This window comes from Haemorhous mexicanus, chromosome 33 (assembly GCF_027477595.1).
Source record: "Haemorhous mexicanus isolate bHaeMex1 chromosome 33, bHaeMex1.pri, whole genome shotgun sequence".
NCBI classification, from domain to species: Eukaryota; Metazoa; Chordata; class Aves; order Passeriformes; family Fringillidae; genus Haemorhous; species Haemorhous mexicanus.
In genome coordinates this window covers 239504-260734 of record NC_082373.1, presented here as the reverse complement: position 1 = coordinate 260734, position 21231 = coordinate 239504, and the positions used below count along the sequence as shown (strand labels likewise).

General features: G+C 67.1%; 3 protein-coding genes across 6 annotated transcripts; all 3 read right to left on the bottom strand.

Moving 5' to 3' along the window:
* Positions 1 to 2062: 2062 nt before the first annotated feature.
* Positions 2063 to 4786, bottom strand: ATG101 (autophagy related 101). 3 transcript variants are annotated; one of them, XM_059871905.1, is made up of 3 exons: positions 4597 to 4786; positions 3423 to 3708; positions 2063 to 2897 (listed from the first exon to the last, which is right to left on the bottom strand). In XM_059871905.1, the coding sequence occupies exons 1-3, from the start codon at positions 4638 to 4640 to the stop codon at positions 2493 to 2495; spliced, it is 735 nt and encodes a 244-aa protein (XP_059727888.1). In that variant the 5' UTR covers positions 4641 to 4786; the 3' UTR covers positions 2063 to 2492. The 3 variants fall into 3 exon arrangements, with proteins under 3 accessions (XP_059727888.1, XP_059727887.1, XP_059727889.1); XM_059871904.1 differs by having other exon boundaries at positions 3423 to 3711; positions 4597 to 4784; XM_059871906.1 differs by lacking the exon at positions 4597 to 4786 and adding an exon at positions 4490 to 4558 and having other exon boundaries at positions 3423 to 3711.
* A 2323-nt stretch (positions 4787 to 7109) lies between these two features.
* NR4A1 (nuclear receptor subfamily 4 group A member 1) lies at positions 7110 to 13269 on the bottom strand. The gene is made up of 7 exons (XM_059871900.1): positions 13138 to 13269; positions 10061 to 10866; positions 9693 to 9822; positions 9439 to 9590; positions 8555 to 8757; positions 8301 to 8479; positions 7110 to 8210 (listed from the first exon to the last, which is right to left on the bottom strand). The coding sequence occupies exons 2-7, from the start codon at positions 10862 to 10864 to the stop codon at positions 7954 to 7956; spliced, it is 1725 nt and encodes a 574-aa protein (XP_059727883.1). The 5' UTR covers positions 10865 to 10866; positions 13138 to 13269; the 3' UTR covers positions 7110 to 7953.
* Positions 13270 to 16362: 3093 nt separating this feature from the next.
* On the bottom strand, positions 16363 to 20533 carry TAMALIN (trafficking regulator and scaffold protein tamalin). 2 transcript variants are annotated; one of them, XM_059871903.1, is made up of 8 exons: positions 20373 to 20532; positions 18502 to 18551; positions 18083 to 18137; positions 17674 to 17776; positions 17497 to 17590; positions 17360 to 17426; positions 17193 to 17259; positions 16566 to 17114 (listed from the first exon to the last, which is right to left on the bottom strand). In XM_059871903.1, exons 1-8 carry the CDS (start codon positions 20511 to 20513, stop codon positions 16702 to 16704), a joined length of 990 nt encoding a protein of 329 aa, XP_059727886.1. In that variant the 5' UTR covers positions 20514 to 20532; the 3' UTR covers positions 16566 to 16701. The 2 variants fall into 2 exon arrangements, with proteins under 2 accessions (XP_059727884.1, XP_059727886.1); XM_059871901.1 differs by lacking the exon at positions 17193 to 17259 and having other exon boundaries at positions 16363 to 17114; positions 20373 to 20533.
* Between the last annotated feature and the right edge of the window lie 698 nt (positions 20534 to 21231).

Here is a 21231-nt window from a genome sequence, read left to right as displayed (position 1 = left end):
CTGCTTTGGGGAGGAAGTGGGACCCCCCTGCCCGCCCCACTCCAGTGTGGGGTGGTCCCAGTTCACCCCACTTTGGTGGCTATGGGGGACTGGGAACAGATTGGAGGCTGGGAGGGGCTGCAGGGGGAGCAGGATGAGGTCCTAAAGGGAGTGGAGGGGCAGGATGGCAAAAAGGGCTTGTGGGGGTGGCCATGGGGGTGTGAGGGGCTGGGAGGGAGCAGGATGCAACCCCAGACCCTCAGCAGCAGCACAAGGTCCTGGCCTCCCTCGCTGAGCCCCACCAGCCCAGGGATTAGCCCTGAAACAGGGAAAAAAAAGTTTCCCCTAATCCTCTTGGGGGGATTACCAGCAGTGCCACGCCCAGGGTGGGATCCGGCCTGGCCTCAGCCCCCCCAGCGCCGCCGCTGACCTGGGACCTTTTAATCCACCCACATGAGCCCCCTGCTCCGTCCTGGGGGACCCTTGGAGATGCTGTGGGCAAAGATGCTGCTGTCCGGCTGTGTCCATCCATCCGTCCGTCCGTCCGCCAAGCTTAGGCAGGTCCCACCTGCCCCCAGTGACATCCAGGCACCCCAGTCCCCAGTGCTCAGGCAGGATCCCAGTGTACATCCCACTCCGTTCCCAAGGGTCACTGGAGATGCTGCAGGCAAGGACGCTGCTGCCTGGCCATATCCATCCGTGCTGGTTTGTGTCCATCCGTCCATCCATCCATCCATCCATCCATCCATCCATCCATCCATCCATCCATCCATCCATCGGTCTGCCAGGCTCAGGCAGGTCCCACCTGCCCCCAGTGACATCCAGGCGCCCCAGTCTCCAGTGCTCAGGGCAGGATCCCAGTGCACATCCTGCTCCATTCCTGAGGGTCACTGGAGATGCTGCAGGCAAGGATGCTGCTGCTGGGCCATGTTGATCCATGTCCATCCGTGTTGATCCATGTCCATCTGTCCATCTGTCCATCCATTGGGCTCACTGCCCAGTCCCTACAAGAGCTCAGTGACATCCACCCACACAAGCCCCCAGCGCCGTCCCACGCCTTCGGAGGTGCTACAGGCAAGGACGCTGCTGTCCATCCACACCCAGCCGTCCATCTGTCCATCTGTCCATCCACACCCAGCCGTCCATCTGTCCATCTGTCCATCTGTGAGGTTCCAGCCGGTCCCTATGTGCCCTCGGTGCCACCGTCAGGCTCGGACAGGCGCCGCTCTCCCTGTGCCGTGGGCGCTGCCAGGCTCTCGGCCTGCAGGAGCAGGTTGCAGCCGAGGAAGAGGATGGCGAAGGTGACGGCGAGGCAGAGCACCAGGACCACGGCGATCTGGGCAGCCTCGCTCACCCCCATGTCCTCACGGGTAGCGTTCATGTCCCCCTCCTCCTCCTTCTTCTCCTCCTCCTCGTCTTCCTCCCGGGAGCCGAGTGTGGCGGTGACAGACGGGAGGGTTTAAGTGATGTCAAGGACTGTCTGATCCTCCCTCCACGGCCCCCCCCACTCACTGGTGCTCTGTGCCCCCCCCGGCAAGGGGCACCAGCTTTGCTCCGCCCTGGAGACCCCCTGGGAGGGGTGCAGAGTCCTACAAGGAAGGGGGAGTCACCCCAGCCCCCTCCCGAGGTGCCCTGGGGGGCAGCTGGGGCTCCCCATTCTGCCTGTCCCCACTGCAGGCACTCAGCCCCACAGCACTGGGGTGCAATGGGGACCCCATGGCTCAGGGGACCCTCAGCTCCATTACAGTGGGGTCCCCCAACTCAGCCCGAGTGTGAGTGTGCCATGGGGACCCCAGCTCAACCCCACGGTGTGAGTGTGCCATGGGGACCCCAGCTCAACCCCACGGTGTGAGTGTGCCATGGGGACCCCAGCTCAACCCCACGGTGTGAGTGTGCCATGGGGACCCCCGCCTCAGCTCCATTACAGTGGGGTCCCCCAGCTCAGTTCCATAGCACAGGGGTGCAATGGGGACCCCATAGCTGAGCCCCTTGGTTAGGGATGTGATGGGGACCACCAGCTCAGCCTCAGCATCCATTCCCCCCTCCCATGGCCCCCACAGCCAGGATGTGATCAGGCTCCATGTGAAAGCAGAAACTTTTATTTTTGGGGCAGCTCTGGCCCCCCAGGGACAGGAGTGACACTGGGGACAGGTGGTGGTAAGGGACACGGCCAGCACTGGCTGTGTGGCACTAAGTGTGCTGCAGAGGGGTGGGGTGGGGTGCCACCCTGATGCCCAGCACCCTCTGCCAGGCCCCAGCACTACTCGGAGCTGGTGCCACACGTGCCCTGAGGACTCACCCCGGTCATCAGCCAGGCCGGAGCCACTGAGCCAGTTCTCCAGGATGGACAATACCCCACGGCATAAACCAAGGAGCAGCAACCCCCAAATTACAGGCTAGGCCAAGCCAAGCTCCTCCCAGAAGCTTTCTGGAGGTGAAGGAGGGGATCCAAGCAGAGTCACTGTCCCAAAAGTGCCACGGCCCACGGTGGCCCTGCCTGGGTGACACCAGCCCTACAGTGCCAGCGTGTCCTTGATGAGCCGGCGCATGGTGGTGGTGACCGAGGTGCCCAGGGAGTCCGTGATCTGGTAGGAGATCTTGTACAGGTAGGGCTGCACGTCCTTCAGGCTGGTGTCAAAGACATTGTCCACCTCGGACTGGGTGGGCATCTTGGGCAGGTACTCGTGGCGGTTCATCACCTCCACGATGTTGATGATCTTCTCACAGAGCTTCTCCCCCACCTTCTCGCGGCAGATCTGCCGCTCCTGCTCGTTGGCCAGGTTCACCACGTTCACCTTGATGGTCCACAGCTCCCAGGGAATGCACTCATCTGAGAAGGGCCACCGTGACTTCTTCTTCTGGTAGAACTCCAGGGAGATCTGCCCCATGCCGTCGGAGCCGGAGCTGCGCAGCGCGTCCTGCAGGACAGCACGGGGTTCACGGGGGAGCAGGGACTGACCACCCCTCCCTGGGCACATCCCACTGGGTTTTATAGAATATCCTGAGCTGGAAGAGACCCCCAAGGATCATCCAGACCCACCCCTGGGCCTGCACAGGACACCCCAACAATCCCACCCTGTGCCTCAGAGCAGTGTCCAAACACTCCTTGGGCTCTGGCAGCCTTGGGGCCATGACCACATCCCGGGGAGCTGTTCCAGCACCCAATCACCCTCTGGGGGAAGGAGCTTTTCCCAATATCCAGCCTACCCCTTCCCTGCCACAGCCCTATCGATTCCCTCAGTCCTGTCACTGTCCTGGGGAGCAGAGACTGGAGCTGCCTTAGGGATGAAGCTGACAAGTCTCCTCTCAAGTCTCCTCCAGATCTAATTCCCCCAGCTGCTCCTTTTAATCCACCCACACGAGTGCCTCCTCCATCCTGGGGGACCCTTGGAGATGTGTGGCTTCCCCTTAATGCCTTTTATGCTCCCCAATCTCCCCGTTACCTTGAACTCCCCGACAGCCTTGCGGAGTGCCCGGTCGAGCTCCTCGGAGGAGACGCGCACGTAGGCAAAGTCGATGAAGTCGCAGTCCACGTCCTGGGTGCCCACGGTGCCAATGGAGTAGGTGCCCTCCTTCTTGTAGTGGAACTTGCCGGTGCTGCGGTGCAGCAGGACGGTGTGGAGCACGGCCAGCATGGCCTCCTCCACCTGCCGCCCCTCCACCGACACCTCCAGCACCTCGGCGCGGCAGTTCATGGCAGGGCCGGCGCTCGAGGGGCCACAGCAGCGGCTGCTGAGGGGACACGAGGGTGGCAGGGGGGTGTTGGATGCAGCCCGGCTTGGGTGACAGCCCCTCTGCCACCCCCCTGTATGCTGGTGTCCTGGTACCCCACAGGGACCCACCCAGGTGTTCTGATTTGAGTCCCCCACATGCCACAAGGATCCAGGCACCCACGGTACAGCCCCCCCGTAGCCCCTCAGAGATGGGGTTGGTTGAAATCCCTCACATCCCACAGACATGGGCTCTCCCACACATCTCGCAGAGGCTCAGTTGGTTCCAGGACCCCAAAGGGATCCGGGTGTCCCAGGATGAGACCCAAATATCCCGGCCTGGTCTGCTCATACCCCAGGGTGGGTCCCAGTACGTGCCCACCCACCCAGTGTGGGCCCCGTGGTCCCAGTACAAGCCCCTCAATATCCCACAGCGACCCAGATGTCCTGGCTTGAGCCTCTGATAACCCAGAGAAGCCCTGAGCTGGTTCCCTCACAGCCCAGCCTGGCTCCCCCGCCAGCACACAGGGACGCCAGGAGTCCTGCTATGAGCTCCACAACACCCCAGAGGAACCCAAATGTCCTGGTCAGGTCCCCTCAGGGATCCAATACCCCAGAGGGACCCAAATGTCCTGATCAGGTCCCCTCAGGGATCCAATACCCCAGAGGGACCCAAATGTCCTGGTCAGGTCCCCTCAGGGATCCAATACCCCAGAGGGACCCGGGTGTCCCGGTACGGGCCCACCCCCACCTCACAGGGGCCCCCCAAAACACCGCACAAACGTGGGGCCCGAGCCCACCTCAGTCTCCCACTGAGCGCCTCAGGTTCCCTCCAGGCTCAAGGTCCCGGATCCCCCCCGGTTCCTGGGCCCCCTCACCCCCGGCCCCGGCCCCGGCCCCCACTCACCGCCCGGGCCCGACCATCTGACGGCACGGAGGGAAGTGGATCATCCCATCTGCGCGGGGGGTTCAGAACACACCAGCGGCCACCTTAGCGGCTTTTTCGGCCATGACCACCGTGTTCATCACTATGAACCTGATTCCTTTAATATTTTGCCTCCTTCCTGTCGTTCCTGGCCGCGGGATGTCACCGGGGGTGGAATCGCCGTTCTGAGTCCGCGGATTCCCCTCTCCCCAGCTTGGTTCGTTCCAAAAGGGTCACAGAGCTGCAATGCCGCAGCCCAGAGCGGCTCAGCGGCTCCATTGCGCCCCCTGTTCCGGAGGCTCCGCGGCGGTACTGCAGCGGGGCGGGCGGGCCGGTGTCCCCCGCTGACCCCTGCGGGGACAAGGGGACAACCGGGGGGGACACGCGTGGGGACGCAGGACACAGGGGCACGGACGGGGCCCATGGAGAGCACAGGGGCACGGGGGACACCTGGATATGAAGGGACACAAGGATATGGGACAGCAGGGGAAATAAAGAAAGGGGGCGACACAGGGACAGATGGACACAAGGGACAGAGTGACACGGGGATATGGGCACACGGGGGGATACTGGATAAAGGGACATTAAGACTAGGGGGACAAAGGGACAGTGAGATGGCTGGATATGGGGATAGGGATGGACATGGGAGACACGTGGACGTGGGGACACGGGGCACAGGGTGGAGTGGGAGCAGGGAGGTGGGGACTTGGGGGACACAGGAACAGGGGATGGATGGACATGGGGACACAGGGAACGGGCACATGGGCATTTGGGGCGCTGATCGGCCGTGCTTCACGCTTCCTTGGGGACACATGGCTTGGTGTCAGTCGCAGCAGGAATGTGGCCGTGGCGTGTCACCGTGCGGGGAGCCGGGCACACACCGACACGGCTGTGCCTGTGCTGAGCAGCCCCGGGACCACCGGCGTGGCTGGAGCCGTCCACGGAGCTGCTTTTACTTGGCCCTGCCGGTACCGTCCCCGTCCCTCCCGCAGCAGCCCGTGCCGAGGGAACGGGGACAGCCATGGGGACAAGGTGGCAGACGGCAGCCCTGAGCTGTGGAGAGGGGACAGAGCAACCGTGCCGGTGCCAACCCGGTGCCCACCGTGCCCTCTGGGTACAGATCCGCTGTTCCCCGCCCCGATTCCCGCTCGCGGCCCCGCCGTGCGTCAGCGCTGTCCCCACGGCGGGGGCGGCGCCGGGGGGGGACAGAGGGACCCTTGTTGTGTGGCACTGCGGGGCGCCCCCGGCCCCGCGCCTCAATGTGGCCCTTGTTCCGGGTGTCCCCGTTAACGTTTGCTCCGGGGCCAGGCTGTCCCCGGCAGGAGGAAGGCGACAAGCCCGGGGACACATCAGCCACGCGTGTCACCCCCTGCCTTGGACCCCCCGGCTCTGTCCCCAACTCCTGGGCTCGGGACCCCAAACGCCGCTACCCCCCCGCCAGGACTGGCCCTGCCAACGGCCACGTCCCCAGGAACACGAGCGGGGGACACGGTCACGCTTCCCGGTTATTTTGGGGGGGATAAATCAGGCAGGCGACAGGTGCGGGGCCGCGGCCGCCGGGGGTGAGTGACGGTTCAAGGGCAGTGTCGTGGGCAACGTGCGGCTCCGGAGCCCCGGCTGTCCCCGGTTTTGGCATCCCGGCTGTCCCCGGCTCCGGAACTCCGGCTGTCCCCGGCTCCGGAGTCGCGGCTGTCCCCGGCTCCGGTGCCCCAGCTATCCCCAGATGCACCGGCCTGGCTGTCCCTGGCTTTGGCATCCCGGCTGTCCCCGGCTTCGGAGCCCCGACCGTCCCCGGTTTGGTATCCCGGCTCCGGAACTCCAGCTGTCCTCAGATGCACCGGTCCGACTGTCGCCGGTTTGGCATCCCGGCTGTCCCCGGCTCCGGTACCCCAGCTGTCCCCAGCTCCACCGGCCCGGCTGTCCCCGGCTCTGGCACCCCGGCTCTGGAGCTCCAGCTGTCCCCGGCTCCATTGCCCTGGCTGTCCCGGCTCCAGTGCTCTGTTTTTTCCCCGGCTCCAGCGTCTTGTTTTTATCCAGCCCAAGTGTCCCAGCTGCCCCCAGCTCTGACACCTACACTGTCCCCAGTCCGGCTGTCACCAGCTCCTCTCCCCAGCTCTGACTGTCCCCAGTCCGGCTGTCACCAGCTCCTGTCCCCAGCTCTGACTGTCCCCAGTCCGGCTGTCCCAGCTCCTCTCCCCAGCTCTGACTGTCCCCAGTCCGGCTGTCCCAGCTCCTCTCCCCAGCTCTGACTGTCCCCAGTCCGGCTGTCACCAGCTCCTGTCCCCAGCTCTGACTGTCCCCAGTCCGGCTGTCCCAGCTCCGGTGTCCTGTTTGTTCCCTCCGGCTCTCCCCCTCCGCGGTGTTCTGGCTGCCCCCAGCTCCAACATCCCGTTTTTCCCCGTCTCTAGCGTACCAGCTGTCCCCAGCCCCGCTGAGGACAATCCCCGAATTTTAACTATCAAGTCACACAAGGGACAAAGGTCCCGCCCAGTGGCTCTCACTGTACGTACAAGTTTATATACAGAAAATGGCCAAAAAGAGGGAAACCCACAAAAATATGTATAAAGGGGAAGGGGTCGAGGGTGAGGGGGCCGGAGCCACCCCCCGCCCGCGCCCCCCGCTCTGTACAGGACCCGGCCGGCGCTATTTACATCAGGGGCGTTTTTACAGGGGAGGAGGGCACCGCGCTGGCGATGCCCCCGGGGAAGACGGCACCAGGGCTGCTGGGAGGCCGCACCCTGGGCCGTGAAGGCACGTGGGGCACCCCCAAAGGTGCCCCCAAGAAGACTCAGGCATCTGAGGGGGGACCCAGATATCCTGGGAGTGATCCAGAGGGGATCCCAGACATCCCTGGAGAGGTGCAGGGGTGGCCCCAGGCATCCCAGGAGAGATCTAGGGGTGCCCAGGGGGTCCCAGGCATCCTGTGGATGACCCAGGAGGGGGTTCCAGGTGTTCTGGGGGTGATCCAGGGGTATACATGGAGTCTTGGGAATGGCCCAGGGGGTCCCAGGTGTCCCAGAGGTCATTCAAGAGTCCACAGGGATGTCCTGGGCATGCCAGAACTGATCCAGGAGTGACCAGGGCAGGTTCCAGGCATCCTAAGAGTGATCCAGGGATGCCCAGGTGGTTTTTGGGCATTCTGGGGGTCACCCCGGGGTGGGGGTCCCAAACATCCCCGGGCTGATCTAGGGTACCCAGGGGATGTTCCAGGCATCCCAGGGGTGACCCAGGGGTGCCCAGGGCGTTCCCAGGCATCCGTGGACTGAACCAGGGGTGCCCAGGGCGGGTCCCAGATGTCCCCAGGCGGGTCAGGGGCTCATGGCAGCCCCTTGCCCGGGACTAGAAAGGCAGAGTGTCCATGAAGATCTTGTCGACGATGGGTGGTGGCGGCACCAGGTCCTCCAGCTTGAGGTAGAAGATGCGCTGGAGGCCCTGGGTGCAGAGGCTGCGCAGCTCGGGCAGCTTCCCCAGCAGCTTGGAGAGGCAGCTGGAGCGGCCAGGCTCAGCCCCTGCTGCTGCCACGTGGTCCTTGAGGCAGCCCACGATGCGGTTCTGCAGCTCCTCCACCCGCTTCGGCTCCTTCAGCCCGTGCCGGTCTGCAGCGACACACAGGGCTGTGAGACCGCGGGGACAGACACCAGGTGGCGATGGGGACAGTGACAAGCCTGGAGCTGGGAGGATCTCACCTGTGATGATGACGAGGGCAGCGAGGCAGGAGAAGGAGGGGACATCGACGCTCATGCGGTGCAGGCTCTGGGAGAACTCGAGGATGGCATCGATCCACTCCCCGAAGCCACGCACGCACTGCTGCCGGTGCAGCACCACGCCGTTGCAGAAGATGAGTTTCCCTTCCTCTGGCTTGGAGCTGCCAGCAGAAATCCAGGTGTCACCCCCGGGCACAGCTCGGGCTCCCCCTGCTCCGTGCTGCCCCGGGGCTCACCGGTATGCCAGGCGAAGGATGAAGAGCTCCAGGAAGGCTGACTCCAGCAGGAGGTCCTGGTCCTCCTTGGGCAGCTCGGTGAAGCCCTGGATCTTCTCGGCCCACTTGCGGATGACGTCCATGGAGCCGGTGAGCAGGTCATAGAACTGCTGCACGTCCACAGAGTCCTCCTTCTCAAACGGGCACGGGGCTGACTCCTGGAACTGGGGTGGGCACAGGTCAGGACTGGGATGGGCACAGGTGAAGCACTGGGATGGGGATGGGTCAGGATTGGGACGGGTCAGGATTGGGATAGGGATGGGTCAGGATTGGGATGGGTCAGGATTGGGATGGACATGGGTCAAGATTGGGATGGGGATGGGTCAGGAACTGGGATGGGCACAGGTCAGGACTGGAATGGGCACGGGTGAAGCACTGGGATGAGGACGGGTCAGGATTGGGATGGGTCAGGATTGGGATGGACATGGGTCAAGATTGGGATGGGGATGGGTGAAGAACTGGGATGGGCATGGGTCAAGATTGGGATGGGGATGGGTCAGGAACTGGGATGGGTCAGGACCTGGGACAGGGGTGGATCAGGAATTGGGGTGGGAATAGGATCAGGATCTGGGATGAAGATGGGTGAGGAACTGGGTGGGAATAGGATCAGGATCTGGGATGGGGACAGGTCAGGAACTGTTGGGTTAGCAAGAGAGATGAGTTTGGATCAGGATCTGGGATGGGGACAGATCAGGATCTGGGATGGGGACAGCATCAGGATCTGGGATGGGGATGGGTGAGGAACAGGGATGGGGATGGGTGAGGAAATGGGATGGGGATGGGTCAGGATCCAGCCCAAGCCCTGGCACGGCCCTGGGCAGGCCATGGAATGGCACCAGCCCTACCTTGGAGTAGTCGAGCTTGGTGGCACTGGGGATGGAGTCGATGTGTGCCCGCACCAGCGAGGTGATGAGGCTGACCGGGGACGCATCTGGCGGCTGCTTGGGCTTGGAGGGGAGACGGCCCCGCCGCCCCTTCAGGCTGTCGGTCCGGACCACTGTGGTTGGGACTTGCAGTGAGTGCCTGTCCCCAGTGCAGCCAGAGAGGCTGCAGAGAGGGGACTCCCCGCTCCTGCTGGGGAGGGGAGGGGTCCCGGTACCTTCTTTGACCATGCCGACGGCCAGGCACTTCTGGAAGCGGCAGAACTGGCAGCGGTTCCTGCGCCGCTTGTCCACAGGGCAGTCCTTGTTGGCCAGGCAGATGTACTTGGCATTCTTCTGCACTGTGCGCTGCGGGTGGGGAAGGAGCGGCCGAGCTCAGCCCGGGGCGCCGAGCTCCGAACAAAAGCTCTTCTGTCCTCCCCTGCCTCCCGCTCCAGCCCAGCATCCGGCTCCGTGTCCGCGGGGAGGGCTCCGCGGCCGTGCTCCCTGCCCTGCCCCTCCCCGGGACACCCCGCAGCATCCTCCCGCGGCCGCAAAGCACTGTGGGAACATCCCCGCGGCAGCGATGACCCGGGGGTCCCCTTACCTTGAAGAAGCCCTTGCAGCCCTCGCAGGTGCGCACGCCGTAGTGCTGGCACGAGGCGTTGTCCCCGCAGACGGCGCAGCGCCCCTCACCTGCCCCGGGGCTGCGCACCTTGCTGGGCGCCAGCGCCGGCCCCTCCAGCAGCGGCGAGGTGGGAGCCAGGGGCAGCCCCGCGAAACCCCTGGGAGCAGCCTGGGTCGGGGGGAAGGCGTCCGTGTCCAGCAGCCGCGGGTCCACTCGGGGCGAGGGGCCGAGCTGCCCCTTCAGGGTCGCCGGGGAGCCAGCAGGGCTGGGGGCCGGGGGGCCGAAGGCGAAGAAGGGGGGCTGCGACCCCCCGCTCTTGGCTGGCTCAGCCCAGGGCTGCCCAGCCTCATAGTTCGGCAGCGGCGAGTACGCCCCGAAGGAGCCCTCCCAGCCCGGCGCCTGCGGGGGCTGGAAGCCGGGCGTGGCGGGCGAGGGGATGGAGCAGGGGCTCCCGTAGCAGTCCGAGCCGCTGGAGGACAGGGTCTCGTCCGGCTGCCCCCCGAAGGCGCTGGGGTAGCAGCCGTACACCTGGAAATCCTCCAGCTTGAAGGCGGTGGCGGCGCTGGCCTGGCCGCTCGCTGGTAGCTGGTAGAGGAAGGCGTCGAACTCGCCGGCGTAGCCCTCCATGAAGGTGCTGAAGCTGGGCAGGGCGGGGGCGGCCGCCAGATCGGCTCCGGCCACTTCCATGGGGAATCGGCCGCCCTCGGGGCTGAGGAGCTCGGCCGGGCAGCGCTCGCAGGGGCCGGCGCCCGTGGTGCTGCACTGGGCCTGGATGCAGGGCATCTCTGCAGGGAGAGAGGGGCGTCAGTGGGACCCCGGTACCGCCCTCCGGCATCCAGGCAGAGGATGGAGACAGGGTGGGAACTGTGAGAACTTCCCCAGGGTTCCCCTCGCGCTGGAGCCGCACCTCCATGGCCACCGGCTGCGTGGTGGCGACCGCCAGTGTCCCTGGGAAAGGTCACGGCACAGCCAATGGGTGCAAAGGACATTCCCCAAAACGCTGGCTTAGCAAAAGCCCCCGAAAGGGAAGGAGGGAGGAATGTGGCCAGCAGATTCCCAAGCCCTCGGGCTGGCCAAAGGAAGCCGGAGCTAGGGCTGAGCTGGGTTTTGAGGATTCCACTTCCCCCGAAATCTTTTAGGGCTTTTTGGGAACATCAGTGCCAGCAGCCCTCCAGGTGAGGGGGAGAGGAGCCCACCCTCTGTCCCTGGAGCCCCCCGGGGCTGTGCATGGATCTGGTGAGACATAAGACAAGCAGACTCCTGTGTCCAGCTGAAAGCCAAGCCAGAAGTGACCCCAATGGCAAGACGATAATGTAATTCATCTCGCAGACCTTTAAAGGTCACGCTGCACTGGCCCCCGGCCACGTCCTGGCACGGCCCTGCTGCCAGAGCCCCCGGATTCCCCCAGCCAAATCTGGGCAGCGCTCTCGGGCACCAAGAAAGCCGACACCCGCCAGGAGCTGGGTTTAAAAATATCCAGCGTGGCTCCAGCTCTGGCACCCACGGGATGGCACCAGCCCCCAGCCCCCTGCTGGTGGTCCCAGTGGAGTTTGTGCGTGTCCAGCTGGGTTCAGAGGGAACAGTGACCCCCCCGGCTGCCTCCTGTCCCCGAGTGGAGCCGAGGGAACCTGAGGCCACGCTGGGTGCACGCCCCAGGGGACACTGTCTGTGCCAGTGGGAGTTTTCCTTGTCTGCATGAAAACCCTGGCAGATGCAACATCTTGACCCTTCCCGTGCTCCCAGTTTGAACATTTTTGCTCCCACCCACTCGCTGACAGCATTTGGGGTCCCCTCTGCCCTGTCCCTCTGCAGGGAGCGGGCACAGATTCCCGCAGCAGCCTCTGCACTGCCCACGGCCGGGCTCTGTTTGCAGATTCCTGGTTTGGGAGGGCAGGCAGCTGCCCGTGCCCAGCCCCGAGGCTGCTGCCTGCACGGGCGGGTGGCAGCCGCTGGCACCGGGCCCCGAGCCGCGGGCGGGCGAGAGCAGCCGGTGGCACCGGGGGTGGCTCCCGCTGCCCACATCCCTGCCGGCACCTGCTGCCCGGTAATGCCGCAGCGGCTGCTGCCAGGCCCGCGTGGGCAGCGGGGGGTTTGCCCGCACGGGGCTGGCTGCCTGCACATCCCTGTCTCCAGTGCCAGGTCCCGGTGCTGCCCGCACATCCCGGCTCGCAGCGCCGCGTTCCCGGGGCTGCCCGCGTGCTCCTGCCTGCCCCGCTGCTGCCCTCTCCGGTTCCGTGACCGCTCTGCTCAGGGGTCCCGGGGTGATGCCAGGTGTGGGGTGGCTCTGCCCCCTGCGATCCCCAGAGATGGGGATTTCCTGCGTCTGCAGCTGGCCCCGGTTGGGGTGCCGTGATGGGGAAACCAGCTCGGTCCCACCCGGCCCAAGAAGCAGCTCCCGGTGCTGCGCAGCTCCTCACAGAGGAGAGGGTGGTGTCGGGCTCTTCCCGGGACCCCCTGGACCGGGGGTCGCTCTGCCAACTCCCGCCGGGTGCCCCACCCCCGGCTCTTCCCGGTGCTACCGGCACTCCTGACCCAGTTCCTCCCGGTGTCACCTGGACACCCGATCCCGTGCACCTCCCAGCGCGAGACACCCGACTCGGTTCCTCCCGGTGCCACCGGATACCCATAAGGGGCAGTCCCGCACAGCGCGCGCCGTCCGGTGCCTTCCACCGGGACCCCCGACTCTCACTGGTGGAACCGGGAGTTCCTTCCACAGTGTCCTTTAGACACGCGAGCCCCGGCTCCACCGGGACGCGCGACCCGGTTGCCCGTGGTGCTACTGGGATATCCGACCACATTCATCCACCTCGCAGGACGCCCACCGCCCTGAGCCCCCGGTGCCACCGGGATGCCCGACCCGGATCCCCTTGGTGCCACCTGACACGCCCGATCTGAATCCCTCCGGTGCCGCCCCGGACAACGGCTCCTGCTCCCCCGGGGCCACCGGGACCCCGTGCGCCTGCCGGTGTGCGCAGCCCGCCCCCGCTTCCAGGGCGACCCCCTGCCCCCGGTGCCCCCCGGCCCGGCCTCCCCCCGCATCCCGGTGCCGCCCGTACCCGGGTGCCGGCGCGGCGGCGCTCCGGTTCCTGCTCCTGCCACGGCCGCTCCGCGGGCTCCGCCGGGCTCCGGCCCCGCCACTACTTTCTCTTAAGCGCTCGGTGACGCGCGGGGCGGCGCGGGGCCGGTGACGCACGGGGGGGGCGGCCCCGGCGGGGGCGCGGCCGTGACGCACGCGGGGTTCCATTGACGCACCCGCGGCCCCGGCTAAAAATACCCCCGCGGCCCCGGCTAAAAATAGCTCGGGCGCCCCTCGCTTCCCCACAGATCCCCCCCGGGGCTCCGGGGGCCGCCGGAGGGGGGAGGGAGGTCCCGGTGTCAGGGGTATCCCCGGCGTCCCGAGAGCCGGTGGCCCTTCGGTATGCACGGTGTCTCCTCGCTGCCGGTATTCCGGGGCCGGCGTCCCCCGGTGTCTCCATCACCGGCTCTCTCTTGCTGCCGGTATTTCCGGTGTCCCCTTGTTGCTGGTACTCCGGTGCGCCCACCCGCGATGCCCCCTCGGTGCTGGCATCATTTCGGTCCCCACCCCCGGTAGCCTCTCTCTCGGTGTCGGTATCCCTGGTGTCCCCTCGTTACCGGTACCCCGGTGCCCCCAGTCTCTGTGCCCCGGTGCCCCCAGTCTCGGTGCCCTCTAGGTGCCACTATCTCCGGTACCATTATCCCGCTGTCCCCGCAGTGTTGGCATCCCCGGAGCCCCCTCGGTGCCGGTATCTTCAATGCCCTCGTTCCCGGTGTGCCCCCGATGCCCCCCGTACCCCCGGTACCGCTATGCCCGGTGCCCATCTGGGTATCTCCGGCGCTCAGCGGCACCGGTACCCCCGGGCTCCTCCCGCTCGGTGCCGGGTGCGGGGGGAGTGACGCGGGGTCCCGCCCCCGCCCGGTCCCCGCGGGGAGCCCCTGGCCGGGCCGATGGAAAGAGCGGCGGCTGCTGGCGGGCGCCGGCGCCGGGAACAGCGCCCGCGGGCTGGAAAGATGAGCTCAGCCCGTGCGGGGCCGGCCCGGGCCCGCGGGAGGCCGAAGGGTGAGCGGAAGGGACCCAGAACTCCGCAGTACCCTTCGGCATCACGCCGGTACCCTCTCAATACCCTCCGGTACCATCCCGGTACCCTTCGGTACCACTCCAGCACCTCCCGCGATACCCTCCGGTCGCTCCCCGCAGCTTCCCAGCCGGTACCGGCCCGGTACCACCCCGGTACTCCCTTAGTATCTCCCAATACGCGTCGGTACCGGCTCGGTACCGTCCCTTCCCGTACCCGCCGGTTTCCACTCCCGGGGACAACCCGGGGATCTGGGGGGACCCGGCCGGCTGCGCCCGGTTTGGCAGCGCCCCCGGGGCTGAGAGCGCCGTTAGTGCTGTCCCGTCAGTGCCCCTGCAGCGGCAGAGCCCCCGGCGCGGTCCCACCGGGGGGCTGCGGCCAGTGCCCGGTGCCCCGGGAGCCGCAGCCGGCACCGGGGGTGCTGCCGGGACCTCCGGTACCGGGACCCTGCCTGGCCTCACGAAAACTCCGACCCCGTGAGTAGCAGAGGGGGTGGCCCGGCATAAGGGTCCGGAGGGCGCACGGGGGTACCGGAGGAGGCGGGCCGGGCGCTCCCCCGTTCCCTCGCTCCGGCCCCGCTTCTCGCTGTCGCCCGCCCCCGACGGGGTTCCGTGACGTCACACCTGCCAGCTGACGTCACACTGCTCACTGACGTCTTGGGGATCCCGCGGCAGCACCGGGGACGCCCCCAGAGGGATCCCCCGGGCCCGGCGGGACCCGACGAGGTCCCTGCAACACGCGACGAGGGGCACGGCCTGTGCCAGCCCGGGGATACGGCCACGAGTTATCGGGACAGGCCAGACAGGAGGGTCCCAGAGCTGTCCGGGGTCCCAACGCCACCGGGGGCGCCGAGAGGGGGGGGCTGCAGCCCCCCGCATCCCTCGCTCGGTGGCGGCGTTACCGGAGGCAGGGCGGTGACACCGGCAGCCCCCGCAGCCGGGATTAGCTGTACCCCGGGAGAGGTCGCGGGGACTGCGGTGGCTTCGGGGGAGGAAACCCGAGCCCAGCCACCCTGGCAAGGCCACGGGGGTGCAGGGGGGGACCCCTGGTCACAGCAGCCCCAGGGATCCACCCCGACACCCAGGTGGGGACACGATGGCTGCACCAGGCAGCCCCAGGGTGGGCGTTGGGGCGTGCAGGGTGCCCGCGCCCGGCCGGTGCCCACGGCTGCTCCTGGCTCCGTGCCCAGGGCCTATATTTATCGGTAATGACAGCCTGCTCCGGGGCGTTCCCGGTCCGTACCGAGCGTGCTCGGCCCCCCGGCCCTGCCCTGCCCCGCTCAGCCGGTGCCACGCGTGACCCCGGCTGTCCCACGGCCACCTGCCCATTTCCGGGCACACGCAGCTCCAGGTCGGGGCTATAAAAAGCTCAGCGTGGGGTGGCAGCTGCCACGGCGGGGTCCCGTGGTGGCTCTGACAGGAACGGGATGCTCCGACCCTGGCAGCACGCGGGAGGATGCCACGAGCCGCCGGGGCTGCGGGAGCCAGACCATAAATGTCCAGCACGGAGCTGTCCTGGAGCAGGAACAAGGCAGGAGAGTGGGGGGGGCCAGCTGAGCCCCCCACCCCCCCTGCACGGCACACACAGACACCTGCAGTTGTCACGCCCAGATCTCCACAGGCTCCCCTGGGGGGAATGGGGAGGGCAAGGGTAGAGTTGGGGTCCCCAAACAGCCCGGCCAGAGGGGAAACTGAGGCAGAGCAGAGAGCTGGGGGCTCTCGGTGCTCCACTTGTGCGAGGGAATCCCCGTGCACACACCGGTGCTGCAGCAGCCCCCAAGATCTGGGGGTGCTCTGTGTCCCCCAGCTCCTCTGGATGCTGCCTCAGTGGCTCTGGGGGACACTGAGGCAGGTTTTAGGGGGACCCCAGTGCCCGTCCTGCGTGGGCACCGTGTCCCCCGCGGGCGGAAGGGCTCGGGGTGGGACTCGCTTCCCGCCGGCTGCCGGAGGAAACGGGGCAGGAAGGGCCTGGCCGGGGCCCCGCAGCGCCGGGACGTGGCCGAAGGCACCGGGGCTGCTGCAGGAGGGGGGACACGGGGGTCCCCGGCAGCATTGGTCGGTCACCCCAAGGCCCGGAGCCCAGCGGGGAGGCCCAAGGGGGCATTGTGGGGGTGGGGGGGAGCTGCAGACCCCAGCCCCCCACCCAGCCCCCCACGGGGCTCTGTCACCCCTCAGTCACAGCCACACATCGCTGCAAATCCTCTCTGTATTGGCGAGTGCTGGTGTGCACAACAGCCCGGGGGGGCAGGGCAGGGGTGGGACCCCCACGGGCCCCCCAGCCTGGGAAATGCGGGGCTCCCCCGGTGCTCCCCTTCAGGGAGGAACGGCCCCGCTCCCCAGAGCTCCGTGAGCCGCTTCAGGAGGCTCCTCACGTCTGTCCCTTGGTGCTGTGTCCGTCCCTCAGCGCCGCGATCCCCACGGCCCGGGGGGGCCAACCCAAACCTCCTTCCTGCAGCCCCAGGGAGGGGGGCGCGGGGAAATGAAGCCCCTTGCAATAAATAAATAAATAGTCCTGGGGGGCCGGGGGTTAGAGGTGACTCTCCTCCTCCTCCAGCGCCCGGTTGAGACCCGGGATGAACTTGAGCAGCCGCTGGCGGAAGCTGCTGTGTCGGTTCTTGCGGGGGGCGGCGGCTCCGTCCCCGGGGTCCCCGGCCCGGGCCCAAAGCCTCCCCGCAGCCCCCGGGCCCCCCGCACACTTGAGGCTGGCGCTGCGACCCAGGGCGGGTCGGGGGCGCGGTGGGGGGGGCGCGGGACCCCCGCTGTCCTCATCCTTGTCCTTGTCCCCGTCCAGGGAGCTGGAGGAGGCGAAGACGCAGGTCTGGTACAGGGAGTCATCGCTGCCGCTGGCACGGGAGGAGCCCCCCGGCAGTCCCTCCCCCTGCAGGCACCAGCGGATGGACTCCAGCGTGTCGTAGATGCTGGGGTCCTTGGCCACCACACCTGATGGGGGACACGGGGGTGTCAGGGGGGGCGGCTGGTGCCCCAAAACCCTCCCACCAGTCCCCCGACCCCACTCACCCCGCACCAACCGCTGCTCCTGCACCATCAGCGAGCGAAACTCCCCCCATTTCTCGTAGAGGGTTTGCTGTGGGGAGGGTGAGGGGGTCAGGACGCTGCTGAGGGGTCCCCAGGACCCCGCTGAGGGGTCCCCCAGCTCCCCGTGCCCCCTGCCAGCCCCTGCTCACCTTCAGGTACTGCAGCCGGGCCTCCAGCTCGGCCCTCCTGATGGACGTGCCATAGAGTGTGTCGAGCCTGTGGGTCAGCAGCTGTCAGCAGTGGGGGGCTGCAGCCCCCCGGGCCCCCCCTGAGCCCCCCAGCTCACCGGAGAACGTTGCCCGAGCTCTTGATGATCTCCACGATCTCCCGGTGCCGGATTCCCTCCACGTTCAGCCCATTCACCCCCGTGATGGTGTCCCCTGGAGCACAGGGTGAACAGAGGGGTTCAGGGGGGGCTGCTCCCCGCTGCTGGGCCCCCCCAGCTCCCCCAGGATGTGCTCACCAGCCTTGAGCCCCGCGGCCTCGGCCGGGCTCCCGTCGTGCACGCGGCACACGAAGGTGAACATCTCCACGCTGTTCCTGTCCTGGTGGTGCAGCCCGTAGGTCTGCAACGGGGGCTCTGGTGAGGGGCACGGGGGCACTCCGACCCCCAGGAACCCCCCAAGAGCAGCCACGGGGCAGCAATGCAGTGCTTAATTGCTGCTGGGTGAGCGGGGCAGCAGTGCAGCCCTGGGCAGGAGGGGCTTGCCCAGGGTGCCCCCCCAGTGGCACGGCTGGGGGAGGCTTGATAACTCTGTCACTGCTAAAAATAACCCCGAGCTCAGAGACAACTTAAAAATACCCTCATGCAAAGCAAGGTGCGGGTAGGAAGGGTGGGGACAGGGCCAGGCTCAGCTCAGCTCAGCACCCACCTGGATCTCGAAGCCGAAGGACTCGTCTGCCTTCTTCTCCAGCATCACCACCCTCCTGGGGGACACAGGGGTCAGGGACAGGGCAGAGCACCAGGCACACCCAAAACTGCCTGTGCAAACCTTAAAATGCTGCTTTGGGGTCCCCAAGGACAGGACACCTCTGCCTGAGATGGGATTCATACCTCCCCCTCCCAGTTTTCCTTGGCCAGAATCCTGTGAGTGCCAGGCAGGATGCCCACAGGGTCTGGGGGTGTCTGAGCCCACCAGGGAGCTGTGACCCCACAGCTGCTCTCACCTCCCCCATAAAATCCCCCTCATTTCCCTCCTGGGGTATCCAGAGTGGAACGATGTCCCCAGGGCCAAGCTCCAGCCCCCTGGGACAGGGACCCCAGCCCCACTCCCGTGCCCCCTGCCCCTACCTGTGCTCCTCCGGGGACTGGCTCGGGGATGCCCACTTGAACCCTGTGTCCTGTGACAAAGGAAGAGCCATCAGCCCGAGAGGACACCCCAGGGGACATCCCCCACCTCCTGCAGGGACAGCCACCACGCTGTGTCCCACCAGGACAGCACCAAACCCCGGGGGAGCACCGTGCCAAGCCAGCAGCCGGGTGCCCCCTGGGCATAACGGGGCTTTGATCAGGGCTCAAAGGCACCCTCAGAGTGCCCCGTGCTCGCCCCACGCTTTGACGTCAGCCACGCCGCGCCCACCCCACGCCGTGCTCCGAGGGGCCCCGGCACAGAGGGGCCCTGTTGTGGCCACAAAATCGGGGTTTTTGTGCAAAATCCACCCCCCCCGGCCCAGACAATGTCCCTGTTGTGGCAGGCGCAGAGGCGTGGGCGGGTGGAGGGACTGGCAGGACCCTCACCGCAGGGCAGGAGGGGACAGGGCTGTCCCCAAATGCCCCTCTGTGGCTGCTGGGCACTGGCAGTCCCATTGCAGCACAGCAGTGTCACCATAAGCTGTCCCTTGAGAGTGGCACATGGCACGGCTTGGTGGCAGCTGGGTGCCAGCGGTTCCCTCTGCGCTCTGCCTGCTACATGGGTGCCACCAGCTCTGCCACGTGGGTGTCACCAGCCTTGCTGGTGTCACCAGATAGTGACCAACCTCCCCAAATGCACCCACAGGCACAAAACCACCAGAATTGGGTGTGATCACCAAAGGGAAAGTTGTCGCCCGTCACACTGGGCCCCATGTCACCACAGTGACGGGAAGGGACACCCCGGACCCCTCAGGGACACGTCTGGTGGTGGCCTTGTTGGCCAGGCCACCGTGCATGTCTGGGCTGTGGCAGTGCAGCCGTGAGGCCGCTTCTGCTCCGGATGTCGGCTCCGCTCTCGCTTCCCACCACGCTCAGGAAGCACCACGGGGCCGGGGGGAGCGCCAGGGCGGTGTCGGGCCCAGCAGCACCACAGAGGAGCTTTTCCAGGGGCCCTGTGCCCCACCAAACCAGACCTGGGGAGCTCTGTCCCTAAAGCAGACCTGGGGCGCTCTGTGACCTGTCCCTTACCCTCCCTAAATCAGACCTGGGGTAACCAGGAACCTGACCCTTACTGTCCCTAAATCAGACCCCTGTCCTGGGGTACCCCATGGCTGATCCCCTGGCCCTTCTCACAGGACAGAGTCCAGGGGGGCCGTGGGGTCACGTCTGTCCCAGTGGGGTCACGTCTGTCCCAGTGACAGAGCCACAAACAGTGGGGTAGGGGTCTGGCCCAGCACCCTGAAAGCTGCAGGGCAGGACACAGAGAGGGACCAGGACACGATGTGGGGCTTGGGGGACACTGGGAAGGGGCACAGGGAAGATACCTGAGAGAAGGTGAGGAGGGACCTTGATGTGGGGGCTCGGGGGGAAACCAGGGTGGGGGTACGGGGATAACCCCGGGGCAGGACGTGGGCAGGATCCGGGACAGGATGTGACGCCTGGGGGGACAACACGGAGCGAGCGGGGACGGGGACACCGGGAAGATGCTGCGGAAGGATGGGACAGGGGTGAGGAGATGCTGGGGCAGCACAAGAGGCTGGGGCGGCCTCCGGGGCAGGATCGGGACACCAGAGCGGGATGGGGACACGAGGAAAGCCTGGGCGGGCCCCCGGGGCAGGATAAGAGGGATAAGAGCCCAGGAGGAGACACCGGAGCGGACCCGCGGGGCGCAGCCACCAGCGGCTGGGTGGGACGGGGACACGGCGCAGCCCCGCTCCCCCCGTTACCGCCCGCAGCCCCGCTCCCCCCTCCGGTCCCGGTGCACAACCGGGGGCACCGGGGCTGCTCCCCCGCTCCCCCCGCAACCCTACCTTGCGCACACGGGGCAGGGTCCCGCCGGCCGCCGCCAGCGCTCGGTACAGCTCGGCGGGCCCGGGGCTCTCCGGGGCCACCGCCGGTGCCGCATCGTCCTTCGGCCGGAGCCGCCGCCGCCGCCGCCGCCGCAGGGTCATGGCCGGGCCGGGCCGTCCCGGGCGCCGCTATATGGACCCTGGGGGTGGGGACACGGCGGGACGCGCCCCTTTTGGGGCCGAACCCACCCACTTGGGCATTAAACCGCGGCTTTGGGGACAGAGACCACGCCCAGGGTCCGGCTGGGTCCGGCATCTCCCCGGGCCCGGGCACGAGTCGGGACCACGTGGAGTCCCCATGGGGGTCCGGGGTGAGGGTCCTGCTCGGGGTCCCCCTGGGGGTCCGGGGTGAGGGTCCTGCTCTGGGTCCCCATCGGCGTCCAGGGTGAGAGTCCTGCTCTGGGTCCCCATCGGGGTCCGGGGTGAGGGTCCTGCTCTGGGTCCCCATGGGGGTCCGGGGTGAGGGTCCTGCTCTGGGTCCCCATCGGGGTCCGGGGTGAGGGTCCTGCTCTGGGTCCCCATGGGGGTCCGAGGTGAGAGTCCTGCTCGGGGTCCCCATGGGAGGGGTCCAGCAGGACAGAACAATTCGGGTTCCTGCTTAGGGATCCCGCGGGGGTCCAGGGGGGAGGTTCCACCTGGGGTCCTGCTCGGCGACCCTCTGGGGGTCTGCGGGGGGGCAGGGTCCTGCTCAGGGACCCCGTGGGAGGGGTCCAGAGGGAGGGCCCTTCATGAAGTTCTGCACAGGGATCCCACAGGAGCCCAGCGTGGGGGTCTGGAGGAAGGGTCCTGCCTGGACACATCCTCAGGGACACCACGGGGC